This window comes from Magallana gigas, chromosome 2 (genome assembly GCF_963853765.1).
Source record: "Magallana gigas chromosome 2, xbMagGiga1.1, whole genome shotgun sequence".
NCBI lineage: Eukaryota > Metazoa > Mollusca > Bivalvia > Ostreida > Ostreidae > Magallana > Magallana gigas.
The window spans coordinates 15,902,472-15,916,655 of record NC_088854.1 but is presented as its reverse complement, the minus strand read 5'-3'; the positions used below and the strand labels follow the sequence as shown (position 1 = coordinate 15,916,655).

The 14,184-nt window shown below is 34.6% G+C and overlaps 1 protein-coding gene and 1 pseudogene across 1 annotated transcript; both read left to right on the top strand.

Annotated features, from left to right (window-relative positions):
* Positions 1 to 3,866: 3,866 nt before the first annotated feature.
* Positions 3,867 to 4,779, top strand: LOC136273087 (uncharacterized; annotated as a pseudogene).
* Positions 4,780 to 12,297: 7,518 nt separating this feature from the next.
* Positions 12,298 to 13,393, top strand: LOC105343642 (cerebellin-1). Its single transcript, XM_034448206.2, has 2 exons — positions 12,298 to 12,572; positions 12,680 to 13,393. The coding sequence occupies exons 1-2, from the start codon at positions 12,329 to 12,331 to the stop codon at positions 13,105 to 13,107; spliced, it is 672 nt and encodes a 223-aa protein (XP_034304097.2). The 5' UTR covers positions 12,298 to 12,328; the 3' UTR covers positions 13,108 to 13,393.
* Positions 13,394 to 14,184: the final 791 nt, after the last annotated feature.

Here is a 14,184-nt window from a genome sequence, read left to right as displayed (position 1 = left end):
GGTTTTTTTTGTTATTTTCTATTGTACACATTTCTACATTTTCCGAATTTGCATTTTGAACCTATCATACTGCTCTTGCAATTTTATCATCAATCTTCAAAGTTGGCGAAGACAACATTTTCTCAGTAAAATGGTATATTTATGCATGGTTTTTGGCCTGGATATCCTTCAGGACTGGCCTGCCCCTAAAAAAATCTATGATATTTTGATAGGTTTTGTTCAAAGAAATAAATTAAGAAAGAAGTTATTTTGGGAAACCATTGCCCTGGGGTCGAATTTTGCAAACACCAAGAAAAATTTCGAAAACTGATTTCTATTAAAGTGGTCTATATTTACACCGAACAGTGTAAGTTATGAGTTGCTCAGGAAGTTAAACCACTAGCTGTGTAACACGTTATTTTTTGTGCCCTGGTTCGATTCTACTGTAGACATACTTTTTCTTTTTTCGAATTAACGGCATCTATGAACACCTTTTCTTTTTTATGCAGAATTAGGCATTTTGCATATTTAATTTCGATCTTCTTCCTTAAATGCACATTTGCTCTTTAAATTAAAGATATCGATGGAAAAAGTATATACTTAACTACATGTAAAAACAAACAACCGGAACTATTCCTTAATGTAAGCACCACGCTTTGTTTGAGGACAAGAACCAACCCACTTTGTGTTACTCAAAACAGGTGCCACGTGAGATTATATCATGCCGAGCAAAAACTGTTAAACTGTTGCGTTTGTTTTTCCAGAACATTTATAGGAAATGGTACAATTGTGAAAAAAGTACTTCAAAGTAGATACAGTTCGTTCTTTGCAAATAATGTGTGCATGGTGACATTTTGTGCCAAAAAGGAAGGTTTATAGATTAGATAAAATGGTAATGGGTCAGAGTTCAAACGCCTCGTGAAAACCATTCTACATCTACAAACATCATTCTTCCTGTTATTTCTGTTGAAAAAACTAAGGCGACGTGCATTATTTGTAGCAAAGAGTCAAAGGTTTGCGACCTTTGAAATTGCGTCGAGACTTTTGATAGTTGCTAATAATACCATGGTTGTAAATAAACGCATATGAAGAACATGTATAGTATTATAGAAAGTAAAATTTAAATAAAATTAAAAAATAATTAATAAAAAGAAGGTGACCATAACTCATACTGCTCGGATATCGACTGTAAAACTTTCTTTTCAATCACTATACATTATGAGAACTAGAACCTAAGAGTTTACCGTGTATGGAAGATGTTGAACGGAAATCGATATGTTTTTGTAAAGAAAGAAACCTGTACCGGTGTTATATAGTGCCTTTCCCCCCTAGCCATCTTTCCCCCCGGAAGAATGGCTATATAGCAGTTCTTCCCCCCGGAAATATGGCTATATAGCAGTTTTTCCCCCACGGAAAGCTGACTATATAGTGGGATTTCCCCCTTTTTATAGCCAGATTACCCCCACGGAAAACCTACTATATAGTGGATTTCCCCCATTTTTACTTTTCGGCCATGTTTATTGCGGACAACTCGTGACAATAATTTGCAATAACTGATATGATATTAATTTCTCACAAAAAAGAATAGTTATGGCATTTATTAATACATAGAATAAAATACATGGTTTTTCAACCCCAAATATGAACTAAGGCATGCGCCTTCATAACATGCATGTGTCATCATCGTTTATTTCACCTGTTCTCACCCCTTTTTGGAACACCTTTTACACGGATCTCGGAATACCTCGAATCTTTTTCATCTAATCGATGCTTATCTACAGTTTTGACTTCGACGTTATGAACACGCGAGAACACATTTGAGTGAAAATACGCTGGTTTGGAAATTTAATTTTCCAATGTATTACCATCAATGTATAAGCTTCTCCCAGGGAACTAACTGAGTCCAATCTTGACATAATTTTGTAGAGGAAGGGAATAGAAAGTGGAAATGTATTACTCCCTTCGTCCAAAAGGTTATCAATTTTAAATTAATACAGTTAGAATTAAAGATCTTAAAAACAAATATATATTTCTTCTGCTAAATATCAAACGGGAGACAGGATGCAATGATATGATGAGAAACTGAAATGTTTTAGTTTTACTTTGATTGATGGGGTTCTAAATCATGGGTAAGGGGTATTTTAATTATGTATTAAAAGCATATGTGAAGTTAGTATTTACCATTTCGTTTTAAAGTTACGCATATTCATATTTTTAAGCACATTTCTACGAAACGCGAGATATTATGATTTAAACATTTTAAAAAACAATGAAATGCCTTCACAACCAGAACAATGTCGGTATCTTTGCTGGTTACTTTGGGAAATGTGAAATGGATCCTGAACTTACTTTATGTTTATATTGTCACTCACTATTTGCTAATTTTTCCACTTTTAAGTTTGCAACGTGATTTATAAATATACAATTTTGAAAACGATGTCATATAAATCAAGATGTACCATTCCATTACCTAAAAATCTATACTATTTGTTTCATATTTTTGTAAAAGATTTACTTGTGTACCATATTATTTCTTCGAACATTTAAACAAGGGTAATTAAAAATGCAAAACAAAAAAAACCTCAAAAAACAATTAACACATATATTGTGATGAGCTGACTTTTTTAAAAAAATATAAGCTTGTTTTTCTAATCAACAAACAAGTAAAAAAGTCGTATATGCGCTTAGGTTGGTTATTTATTTTTGATTTTCGGTTTCTCCTTTTATGAATAAACGTTCATTGATTTATTTATCTAATTATTTATTATATCATTAGTCATCTTATGAATTGATTAAATGTTTTGAAGAATAATGAATTTTACCCGCGTACCTTTTTAAAAAATTTTGTTTGTAAATTAAAAAAAAAAAGCAGCAGAATTAAACGTAATTTTCAATCATTTTGATAAAGAAATATATGAGTGGTTGTGTATTTTTAAATGGTGGTTTTACTTTTAAATGACCGTAAAAATATGTTCATGTGGTCATCTATAGTTTATAAGATATGGGGCCCTAAATATACATATTCTTTATAATTGGATTTCAAACAATCGGGCTCGAAAACAACAAAGGCTCCTACCCTGCATGGGGGCTTAAATTTCCGGTGTCATCTACTAGTGGTATACCACTATCACTGTGAAAATATGGTTTATTGGTCATCTCTAGAATTTGAGATTCGGGTCACCACTCATAGAACACTATTCAATCATTAACATCGGGCCCTGAAACATTAAGGGCCCCTACCCTGAGGGCTGAAATTTTCAGAGTCATCTTCAAGTGGTAAACCTTTGCCACTATAAAAATATGGTGATATGGTCATCTCTAGTTTATGAGACATTGGACCCTAAAGAACATGCACTATAAATATTATAATAGGATTTTAAAAATCGGGCTCTGAAACATCGGAAACAAAATTTCTCTAAAACAGAGGTTTAGCTTGAATGAAATTTTCACAAACAGACAAACAGTCTGATAGATTTATCAAGAAATTCTTAAAACATTCTCGTTTAATACAATTTCAGAACACAGAATTATGAATATAAGTGTATAATTGTAAAACTTTTTAAAATAAATTACCTAAATTAAGTTCTATATGTGATTCCATTACACACATGTTCAACTTTCAGCATCGTCTATAAAGATAATAAATCGGCAAAACGAAACTTAACCTGTACAGATGAATGCAGATATACATGTATGCAACATGGGAGTGTAGAAACATTGATTTTAATCCTTACTGGATTTCCATAAATATTTTTTATAAAATCTGAACCAAAAACGTGCGGGAGAAACCCTACTATGGGGGAAAAGCTACTATATAGTAGCTTTTCCCCCCGGGGGGAAAGGCTACTATATAGTAGGTTTTCCGGGGGGGGGGGGGGGAAGCTACTATGGGGGAAAAACTGCTATACAACACCGGTCCTACAGGTCAATTTAATTGTTACTCGCAATAGATTCTTTGACACTTTCTGCTGGTTATTCTTAAAATATTTACTTAACTAAAAACACAGCAAAGGTATTTGGCAGTGACGGAGCGCGTCGTAGGACGACTGCTGACCGGACAGGCTGATGAAAATTTGGAAACTTTGGATGTTTTAACTCTAAGATCTGGAAGCGTATTAGTGCAAAATCATCACTTTTTAATTTCTTTTTTTTTTTACACATCTTAATGTGTAAAATCTATTAATTTTACACAATTAATTTTAAAAAAAAATGTCAATGTGGCACTGTTATGCTTTCCTAAGAGAGTTTCAAAATCTCCAATCATTTTGTTTTGAAAAGAAGTTTACAAAAAAATACCAACAAACAGGAATTAATATTTTTATGATTGGTATTATCAGGCATACTAAGCACATTCTTCTCTAAAATTACATTACTGCTTACAAATCCTCCGGTGAGAGCGGTACTAGTACATGTACAACAAGGTTTGACGAAACCGACACCACCCAAGGAGACCACTACCACACAGAGGATGGTATCTTCATTGCTCCCGTCACAGGGGTCTATATGTTCCACTGACCATTGCCACTGGGGGGTCTTCGTTCTCCACTCAGCTGATGGTAGCAGGATTCGTGGGGGCTTCAAACTTATTTCCTCGTCCCGGCGGAGCAGACTCCATCTCAGCAATGGTCATATTCAGCACCAGCAAGGAGCATATGTGGATTCAGCTCTCTGGGTCCTCGGAATACGTGTATGGTGCTAGTAGCTCACACAGAAATTATCAATCAACGTTAACTAGAATGTTGTTGCACAAAACATAATGCAATAAATTAAGAACCTCTGACCTAATCGCCTGTTCTTTTGATGGATCTAAACTATTTCTTTTTTAAGCGCGCGCGTAACAAGGTTAAACGTAATGTTTTTTAAAAGTAAGTGTACATTTATTGAGTTGCTTTTTAAAAATAAAAAGAATACTTCTATTGACTTCTTTCATAGTTCGTAAAAGGTACAATGTATTTGATATTATCAAAGGGGAAGAAATGTCAACAATATTTTATTTATATTAATAAAGTGGTTTAAATCATAACGTGTGGTCATGCTGGTTGGAAAATAAACTACATAATCAAGCTTTAAAGCATGTTTGAAGTTAAAAAAAAACCCAAAACGTATTTACTGAAGGTTGACATGATTTGAAACTTTTTCATTAAAAACCAAAAAAAAAAAATTGACATGACGCCATCTATTCCGGTGTGGTTACATATACAATGTACACAGTGCTCTGCAGGCATGTTCACGAAGCTATCTTAGGACTATGGTGCGTCGTAAGTACATCTTAGGACACGTCTTGGTCTTTAGTTTGTTTCTCGAAGCTCTCTTAACTTTTGGAACCGCCATAACTGTGTCCTAACTTTAGGACATCACTTACCTTGTCCCAAGACAAGGCCGTAAAACCACGTTTTTGGGAACATTATGATTGTTGTGAAGGTTTTTTCTTATGACCGGTACAATGAAGCAATAATTTCTACAGTTCTAGCATTTCCGAAAAACATCAAATTCCCAATGCTCTTGGTTAAAAGGTAACTTTACATCGGTTTCTATAAGTCGTGCGTGATTATTTCTAATTTTTATCACTTTATCCAGAAAAAAAATCATCTTTAAAAACAGTGATGAATAAACTCTATTTATATATTTTGGAGATATATTACAACGTTTTTCCTATGTATTACTTGTACTCGAATGACAAGATTATTAAATGTTAATTTACACTTATTGGTATACTGAGCCCGATTTTTTTTTAAAGAATGAACTTGAACTTCCTCAATTGACCTTGGGTCAAGGTCATGGCACACCCTCAGGTTTTAAGCAATCTTGTTGTGAATTAAGAACTTCCAATGTTTCTCCATAAGAAAGATATGGACCGGACACAAATTTTGCACTTTTTCTGCCAGTGACCTTGACCTTGCCCGAATGACCTTATTTCAAGGTCATGACACATCTTTAAGTCATAAGCAATCTTTGTGTGAAGTAAGAACTTTCAATGTTTCTCCATAAGAAAGATATGGACCGGACACGAATTGAACAGACAGACGGACAGACGGACGGACAGACAAGGTGATACCTATATACCCCCTCAAACTTCGTTTGCGGAGGGTATAACTATCGTTGCATACAAAGTCTTAACATGCCATACTTTATACGATTATCAAATAATTTGTTCTCTGTATTTCATACGTATATAATTAGTCGACGAGGACGTGTACATACATTTATGCAACCATGGGATGTAAGAAAGATTGATTTAAAGTTAATTTATTCGATTTCCGATTGGCTTCCCATAGACATATTTTTAAAAGACTACTATATAGACAGTTTTCCGGGGGGGGGGGGGGCTTCTATGAGGGGAAATCTGCTTTACAACAACGGTAATTTGCACAGTGCACGACAACAGAATAATATTTGCTATTCAAAGTTAAACAGTGAATAGCGAATATCATTCAAACTTCTTATTGTATCAATTGTTATACATTCGATCATATCCCCAGCCTATATCTTTATGGCTTTGCACTGTCTATTAAAACAAGAGGCCCATGGGCCACATCGCTCACCTGAACAGCAGTTCCTTGTAACATTACATTTCGTAGCATATGCTTTTTCTATTTTAAACATTGAACCCCTTTCTGGGGACCCAGTTATGGTCCGAGGTTTATGGTTGGCTTGAACAACATAAATAGTAACATAGGAATTAAAATGTGTAGCACTGCGGTGGGACCGCACGTACACAACCTGAAAAAGAAGAGAAGAGTTCCACTTCAAGAGGAATAACTCTCAGACTATACAGAACATCAAGAAAGATAACTCTTGGTTCCACTACATTAGAGTTTACACAATTTGAGGATCCTTGCAAAGTAATCTCACAAACTGTAGCATTATAGTTCTCGAGAAAAACGTTTTAAAAACATTTTCAATATATCTTTCTATGTTAAACTTTGAACCCCTCTTGGGGCCACAGTATTAGTCCAGTGCTAAAGTTTTAATTATTTGGAATCTACATTATTTAAGGATGCTTGCATAGTTATCTCACAAGCTGAAGCATTATAGTTCCCTAGAAAAAGATTTTTCAACATTTTCCCTCTATATTTCTATGCTAATTTAAACTTTGAACACCTCTTGGGGCCCCAGTATTAGATTGAGGTCACGGCTTTTTTAATTTCGAATCTACACTATTTGAGGGTGCTTACGTAGTTATCTGACAAATTGATGCATTGTAGTTCTCGAAAAGAAGATTTTTAAACATTTTCCATATATACCGGTACTTCTACATTTAACTTTAAACCCATCTTGGGTCCCTAGTATTAGTCCAAGGGTCACTATTTTAAAACTGTCGAACCTTCATTATCCAAGGTTGTATGCATGATAGTAATCTCACAAATTGAAGCATTGTAGTTCTCGAGAAGAAGATTTTTTAACATGTTACCTTTATATTTCTATAATAAACTTTGACCCCATCTTGGGGCCCCAGTATTGGTCTGGGGTCACGATTTTACCAATTAGGAATCTACATAAGCGAAGGATGCATGCATAGAAATTCCACAAACTAAAACATTGTAGTTCTTGAGAAGAAAATTTTGAAACTTTTCCTTTATGCTTTTTAAAATGTTTAAATTTTGAACCCCTCTTAGTGCCCATCAATTGTCCGGGAGTTACAATTTTTTGAATCTACATTATTTAAGGATGTACATGTATGCATAGTAATATCCAAAACAGTTGCACTATAGTTCTTGAGAAGAAGATTTTAAAACATTTTCCTATATATGTTAAAATATCTAAACCCCTACTGGGGCCCCAATTTTTGTTCGGGGGTCACGATTTTTACAATCTTCACTATATATACAACCTTTTGTGTATGTATTGGCATTTTTGGTGAAGTGGTTCTTGAGAAGAAAATTTTCAAACATTTTTCATATGTAGTTCTATGTTAAACTTTGAACCCCGCCTGGGGTCCCAGTTTTGGTCTGAGGGTCGCGATTTTTACAATTTAGAATCTTCATTATACATTCAAGCTTTTGTGTAAATATTGGCATTTCTGGAGCAGTGGTTCTTGAGAAGAAGATTTTTTAAACATTTTCCTATGTATTTCTATGTTAAACTATGAACCCCACCTGGGGCCCCAGTTTTGGTCCGAGGGTCACGATTTTTACAATTTAGAATCTTCACTATATATACAAGCTTTTGTGTAAATATTGGCATTTCTGGTGAACTGGTTCTTGAGAAGAAGATTTTTTAAACATTTTCCTATGTATTTCTATGTTAAACTTTGAACCCCGCCTGGGGCCCCAATTTTGGTCCGAGGGTCACGATTTTTTACAATTTAGAATCTTCACTATATATACAAGTTTTTTGTGTAAATATTGGCATTTCTGGTGAACTGGTTCTTGAGAAGAAGATTTTTTAAACATTTTCCTATGTATTTCTATGTTAAACTTTGAACCCCGCCTGGGGCCCCAGTTTTGGTCCGAGGGTCACGAATTTTACAATTTAGAATCTTCACTATATATACAAGCTTTTTGTGTAAATATTGGCATTTCTGGTGCAGTGGTTCTTGAGAAGAAGATTTTTTAAACATTTTCCTATGCATTTCTATGTTAAACTTTGAACCCCGCCTGGGGCCCCAGTTTTGGTCCGAGGGTCATGATTTTTACAATTTAGAATCTTCACTATATATACAAGTTTTTTGTGTAAATATTGGCATTTCTGGTGCAGTGGTTCTTGAGAAGAAGATTTTTTAAACATTTTCCATATGTAGTTCTATGTTAAACTTTGAACCCCACCTGGGGCCCCAGTTTTGGTCCGAGGGTCACGATTTTTACAATTTAGAATCTTCACTATATATACAAGCTTTTGTGTAAATATTGGCATTTCTGGTGCAGTGGTTCTTGAGAAGAAGATTTTTTAAACATTTTCCTATGTATTTCTATGTTAAACTTTGAACCCCGCCTGGGGCCCCAGTTTTGGTCTGAGGGTCACAACTTTTACAATTTAGAATCTTCACTATATATACAAGCTTTTGTGTAAATATTGGCATTTCTGGTGCAGTGGTTCTTGAGAAGAAGATTTTTTAAACATTTTCCTATGTATTTCTATGTTAAACTTTGAACCCCGCCTGGGGCCCCAGTTTTAGTCTGAGGGTCACAATTTTTACAATTTAGAATCTTCACTATATATACAAGCTTTTGTGTAAATATTGGCATTTCTGGTGCAGTGGTTCTTGAGAAGAAGATTTTTAAAGACATGCACCCTATACTTACTGTTTCGCAATTATCTTCCTTTTGAAAAGGGCTGTGCCCTTTATTTTAACAATTTATAATCCCCTTTCCATAAGGATGCTTTGTACCAAATTTGGTTAAATTTGGCCCAGTGGTTTTTGAGAAGAAGTTGAAAATGTGAAAAGTTTACAGACGGACGGACAGACAGACAGACGGACGGACGGACAGACGGACGACGGACAACGGGTGATCAGAAAAGCTCACTTGAACCTTCGGTTCAGGTGAGCTAAAAACGACTTGTTTACCATTGTGATGGTTTAAAAATTATTGGAAGGTATCATACCAATCCTATTTTACACAAAAAGCTTCAGCACTTTGCTTTATGTGATTCTGCATGGGTCAGTAGAATGCCTCCGGCATTTGGTACTACACAGATAAAAAATATTTCCATAAGTTTTCCTTGTTTCCTTGTAACTCCTCTTAGTCCTCTTATTCAACATTTTCACATGCGGAAAACACTTTCCTTAAAAACTCACGAAGTGTTTTATGAGTGCACCCTCTTGTTAGTCCTATTGCGTTGCAGTTTGGTAAACAACAAAAGCTGTTCCTGGTTAAACTAATCTAAAATGGTTACAATGTATGTCCATTTAAAATGTTAGACTGCTTTCCAGTTGTTAAACTATAATATAGTTTAATATTATATATGGGGCGTTTTCCATTAACGCCGGCGACGTTATCGGAAAACGGTGACGTTAATGGAACGGTTAGCAACGTCACAATGCTCCAACGAGGACAGAACTGATGCAGCTTAAAACTGATACTTATCTTAAAACTTGATCCAGAAATTTTGGCTATTTGCAGTTTTAAGGTATTTCAATGTAGTAGAACACATTGTAGTTTTAGAAATACTGGTTTTGTAGGACATGATAACCTCGACGCCGTATTGTTTTCTAATCGGCAACGGTATATTGCGTTGCCAGAATCGCTCGCCGGCGACGCACGTTCAAGCAATCGGCAACGAAGGGAACACCGGCATATCCGGCGATGCCAGTTAAATGGAAAGCACCCCTAGACGCCATATTGTTTCCTAATCGGCAATGATAAAATGCGTTGCCACAATCACTCGCCGGCGACGTGTGTTCCAACATTCGGCGACGAAGGCAACACCGGCAAATCCGGCGATGCCGGTTAGATGGGAAGTACCCTAATTACACAGAAAAATTTCGAATAGATTTATGCTTTTTGTTGCATCTAGTTAAGTATGAACTATAAACACTATTTTTGTTATTCGACAATATTTTTGTTATTTGCATGCAATCATTACTCTTTTCAAGTTTATCACAATGGTTTCTACTGGCAACCAAAGCATATTCTTTGAAGCCTCTAAAATAGTGTAACAGAGAAACGTAAGATCATAGTAAGCGTCCCGAGCACTGTGCGACACCAGGCACATAGCATCGTTTTTGAGGTGGGGGAGGGGGTGCCTCATCTAAATAAACTAGACAATGCTTGCGATACCATATTTTGTAACTAGGTGCTCATCGCATAAAGGCACGATAAGTGTTGTCTACTGAGAAACGGGTTTTCCTTATAAAATGAATTGTGGCGATAACGAACAGTGTTCGAAATAAAAAATAATACCAAGGAAAAAATACAAAACAGGGGCAGAGCAAAAATTAGAGGCAGAATCGGGTGCCATTGGAGTAGGATCCTCTGCTTACCGGTTACATCCATCGTGTGCTCTTCGTAGATAATAAACTGGCATTAGTAAATTAAGCACTTTCTATTTCAGTTATAGTTGACTTTTTTGGTTTCAAACGTTATTACGTCTCGTACTTTACTCTTGTTTAATCTCTTTACTTAGCCATCGTTTAAACTGACGAATTAAAAAAATTAATAGAACGCCAACCACACGGAAGTGTCGCTGAAATAAGTGAGATATATAAGATCAATGATAATATAACTATTTAGATTTTTAGTTATTTTTAAAAAAATCATTTTTAAAAATTGGAATCCCTTAAAAAATATAGAAGAGAAAGGCAGTAGAAGAAAGATCGCAAAGTAATTTGATATATACGATAACGATTGCAACGAGAAAAATCCGTTTTGAAAAAGGATATATTCGCCTCTTCATTTCGGTCATGTAATTGTTTAAAAACTAAATATGAATCTGCTTTGAATTTTCGTGTGATCGTAAAGTTTGTAAACTAAATTGTAAACATTGAAAATAGTTTAAAATGATACCAAAATTATGTGGCGTTTTATCTCCACCGAATCTCAGAACAAAAGTCGCCTTAAACCAACGCCGCATTCTACCGTAGAATAAAGTAACAGAAAAAATCATTCATTGGAGGATATTTATATGTTTTAGATCATATATCAACAAATACGAAATTTAAGAACCTTTGAACAAACGCAAAATTTTACAGATAGTTTAAAAAAAGGTAAAAAAAGGTATATAGAAGCTTAACTAGTCCACAAAAGCAAACAAGTCGCTGATACCAACATTGCCAGTTTCAAGATCGCTCCTAGATACATGTATTTTTCTGTTTCTTAAACTTTGAAAATATTAATATTTAAACGATGATCCATCTCTTAAAAAAATGGGTAAGGAAATACATATAAAAATCGCTTAAAATCTTTCTAACCTATCAAAATATTGCCCGACAGTTTTGACTGAAAATCTGCAAATCTCTCCTATTTTAAATTGGAATTCGAATGTTCAACAGGACCAACACAATGTTTTATACGTAAACTATGAAATGGAATCGGACAAATCAACTGCTTATGTTTTTTAAGAATAGAATGTTTTTTCATTTTCTTCTAGAAAATTATAAGCATCACAATATATTTCGCAATACAAAGAATCATTTTTCTTGATTAATTGTTGAATATAGTATAATTATAATAGATAGATTTATTTGTTAATTGAATTAATACAAAATTACCTTCTGCAATATATTTACTTCAGTTGTATGCTTTAAATGTTAATATTGACTACCTTAAAATGGGTTCTAATTTCGCCAACACAGTATGTGTAACCCCATTTAGAAATATCAATTTTAGTAGATACTTGAACACTGCATGCGTACTAGTATATAACGCAGATTAATCTATATAAACTATACATAGAGATTGCCATTCTCACAATGGAGTGCATGAAGATGCTCTTTTATTTCACACCTCTTTTTTGCGTTCACCTCTCTGTTTCCTCGTTTAAACTGACGACACTCCCGAATGCCTTTAATCTGACCAGTTTAGAAGAGCGAATGACCAATCTTGAACAGACGATAGAACGTCGTCTGGCAGTGACGGAGCGCGTCATAGGACAACTGCTGACCGGGCAGGCTGATGAAAATTTGGAAACTTTGGATGTTCTAGCTCTAAGATCTGGTAAGAGAATTCTTTTTAAAAAATAGTTATTATGACAGGATATTTGCACAAAAATTACAAACATAACGGAATTTTCAGTAGAATTTTCTCATGATTGGTATTTTCAGGCAGACTTAGCACAGCTTTCTCTCCAGTTATGTTTTCTGCTTACAAATCTTCTCGTGAGAGCGATATTAGTACAAAGGTGACGATCAGATTTGACGGAACCTACATCAACATTGGAAACCACTACCACACAGAGGATGGTATCTTCATTGCTCCCGTCACAGGGGTCTATATGTTCCACTGGACCATTGTGAATAACAAGTCTTCGTTCACCACTCAGCTGATGGTGGCAGGAACCCCACGGGCTTCAAACCTAATTCCTTTTCCTGGCGGAAGAGACTCCAGTTCAGCAATGGTCATCATCAGTGTCAACAAGGATGATCACGTCTGGATCCAGATCTATGGGTCCTCAGTATACGTGTATGGTGGTGGAACATCATACAATAACCATCAGTCAACATTCACTGGAATTCTGTTGCAAAAGGCATAGCGCGATATAAAAAAAAATCAAAATATCTTTTGCATCCATAAAATAACAAATTCTTAAGTTTCATTCGCTCTTTAGTGCTGTGATGATTTAGGTCAATATTATAATTTTGTAAGAGATATTATTTCTAAAGTATATATTTTTTAAATAGAGCTACGTTTTTACATGCTAGAATCTAGATGATATTTTAAGATGGATGAAGATGGACTAGAGAAATAAAAAAAACATTCATTTGAAAATCCTGTTTGCGGTTTGATGTCATGTAAATTGAAAGTTGAATGATTAAGGGATTGATGATTTGTATTAATGGACTTTTTAAATAATAAATTTGGAAATATGTTTTATTTTTTTGAATGAATGCAAACATATGCGTCTTGAATCATGCATTGTATAATATTTATTGAAACTGATGCCCCACGACATCGACACAACAAATGGTATCAATTCTACATTTTACCTGATACGTTTGCAATTAAACTCCTACTATTAGATTATTCGGCATTTTTACACTTAAAAAGCTTTAATCTTTAATCCGACGCAATGATTTTCACATCCATGGTACAGTCAATTCAATCTACTAAAGAATTTTTTTTAAAATTACCATATTTATATTACTATTGTTCTGTTTATTACAAAGCATTACGCAGTTTACATGCTTACGTACACCTATGTAATAATATGTACAACGCAGAGATACGTAAAGCATTGTAACAACCGCTAATGATGCAACGCCGCTTATAAAATACTATAAATATCAATAAGCGTTGCAATTACAACCGATAATGCTATAAAATGTTGCATTTAAAGACCACCGTTTATGCCGAATCGTTGCTAAATGATGCAATTTTGTCACAAAGATTCACAAATGTACAGCGAGCGCAATCAAATTAAAATTAAAAGTCATCAATTAGAATCGACATCTAGTTAAAACCATTAGGAGTCGAGGAAAGGAACATGCCATGGAGTACTTGCTTCTTACATCAGGTGGCAAAAAAAAAACAACAAAAGAAAAATAATAATTAAAACAAAAACAAACAAAACCAGCGCAAACGGGTGACAGTTAAAAAAATCTGATAAAAC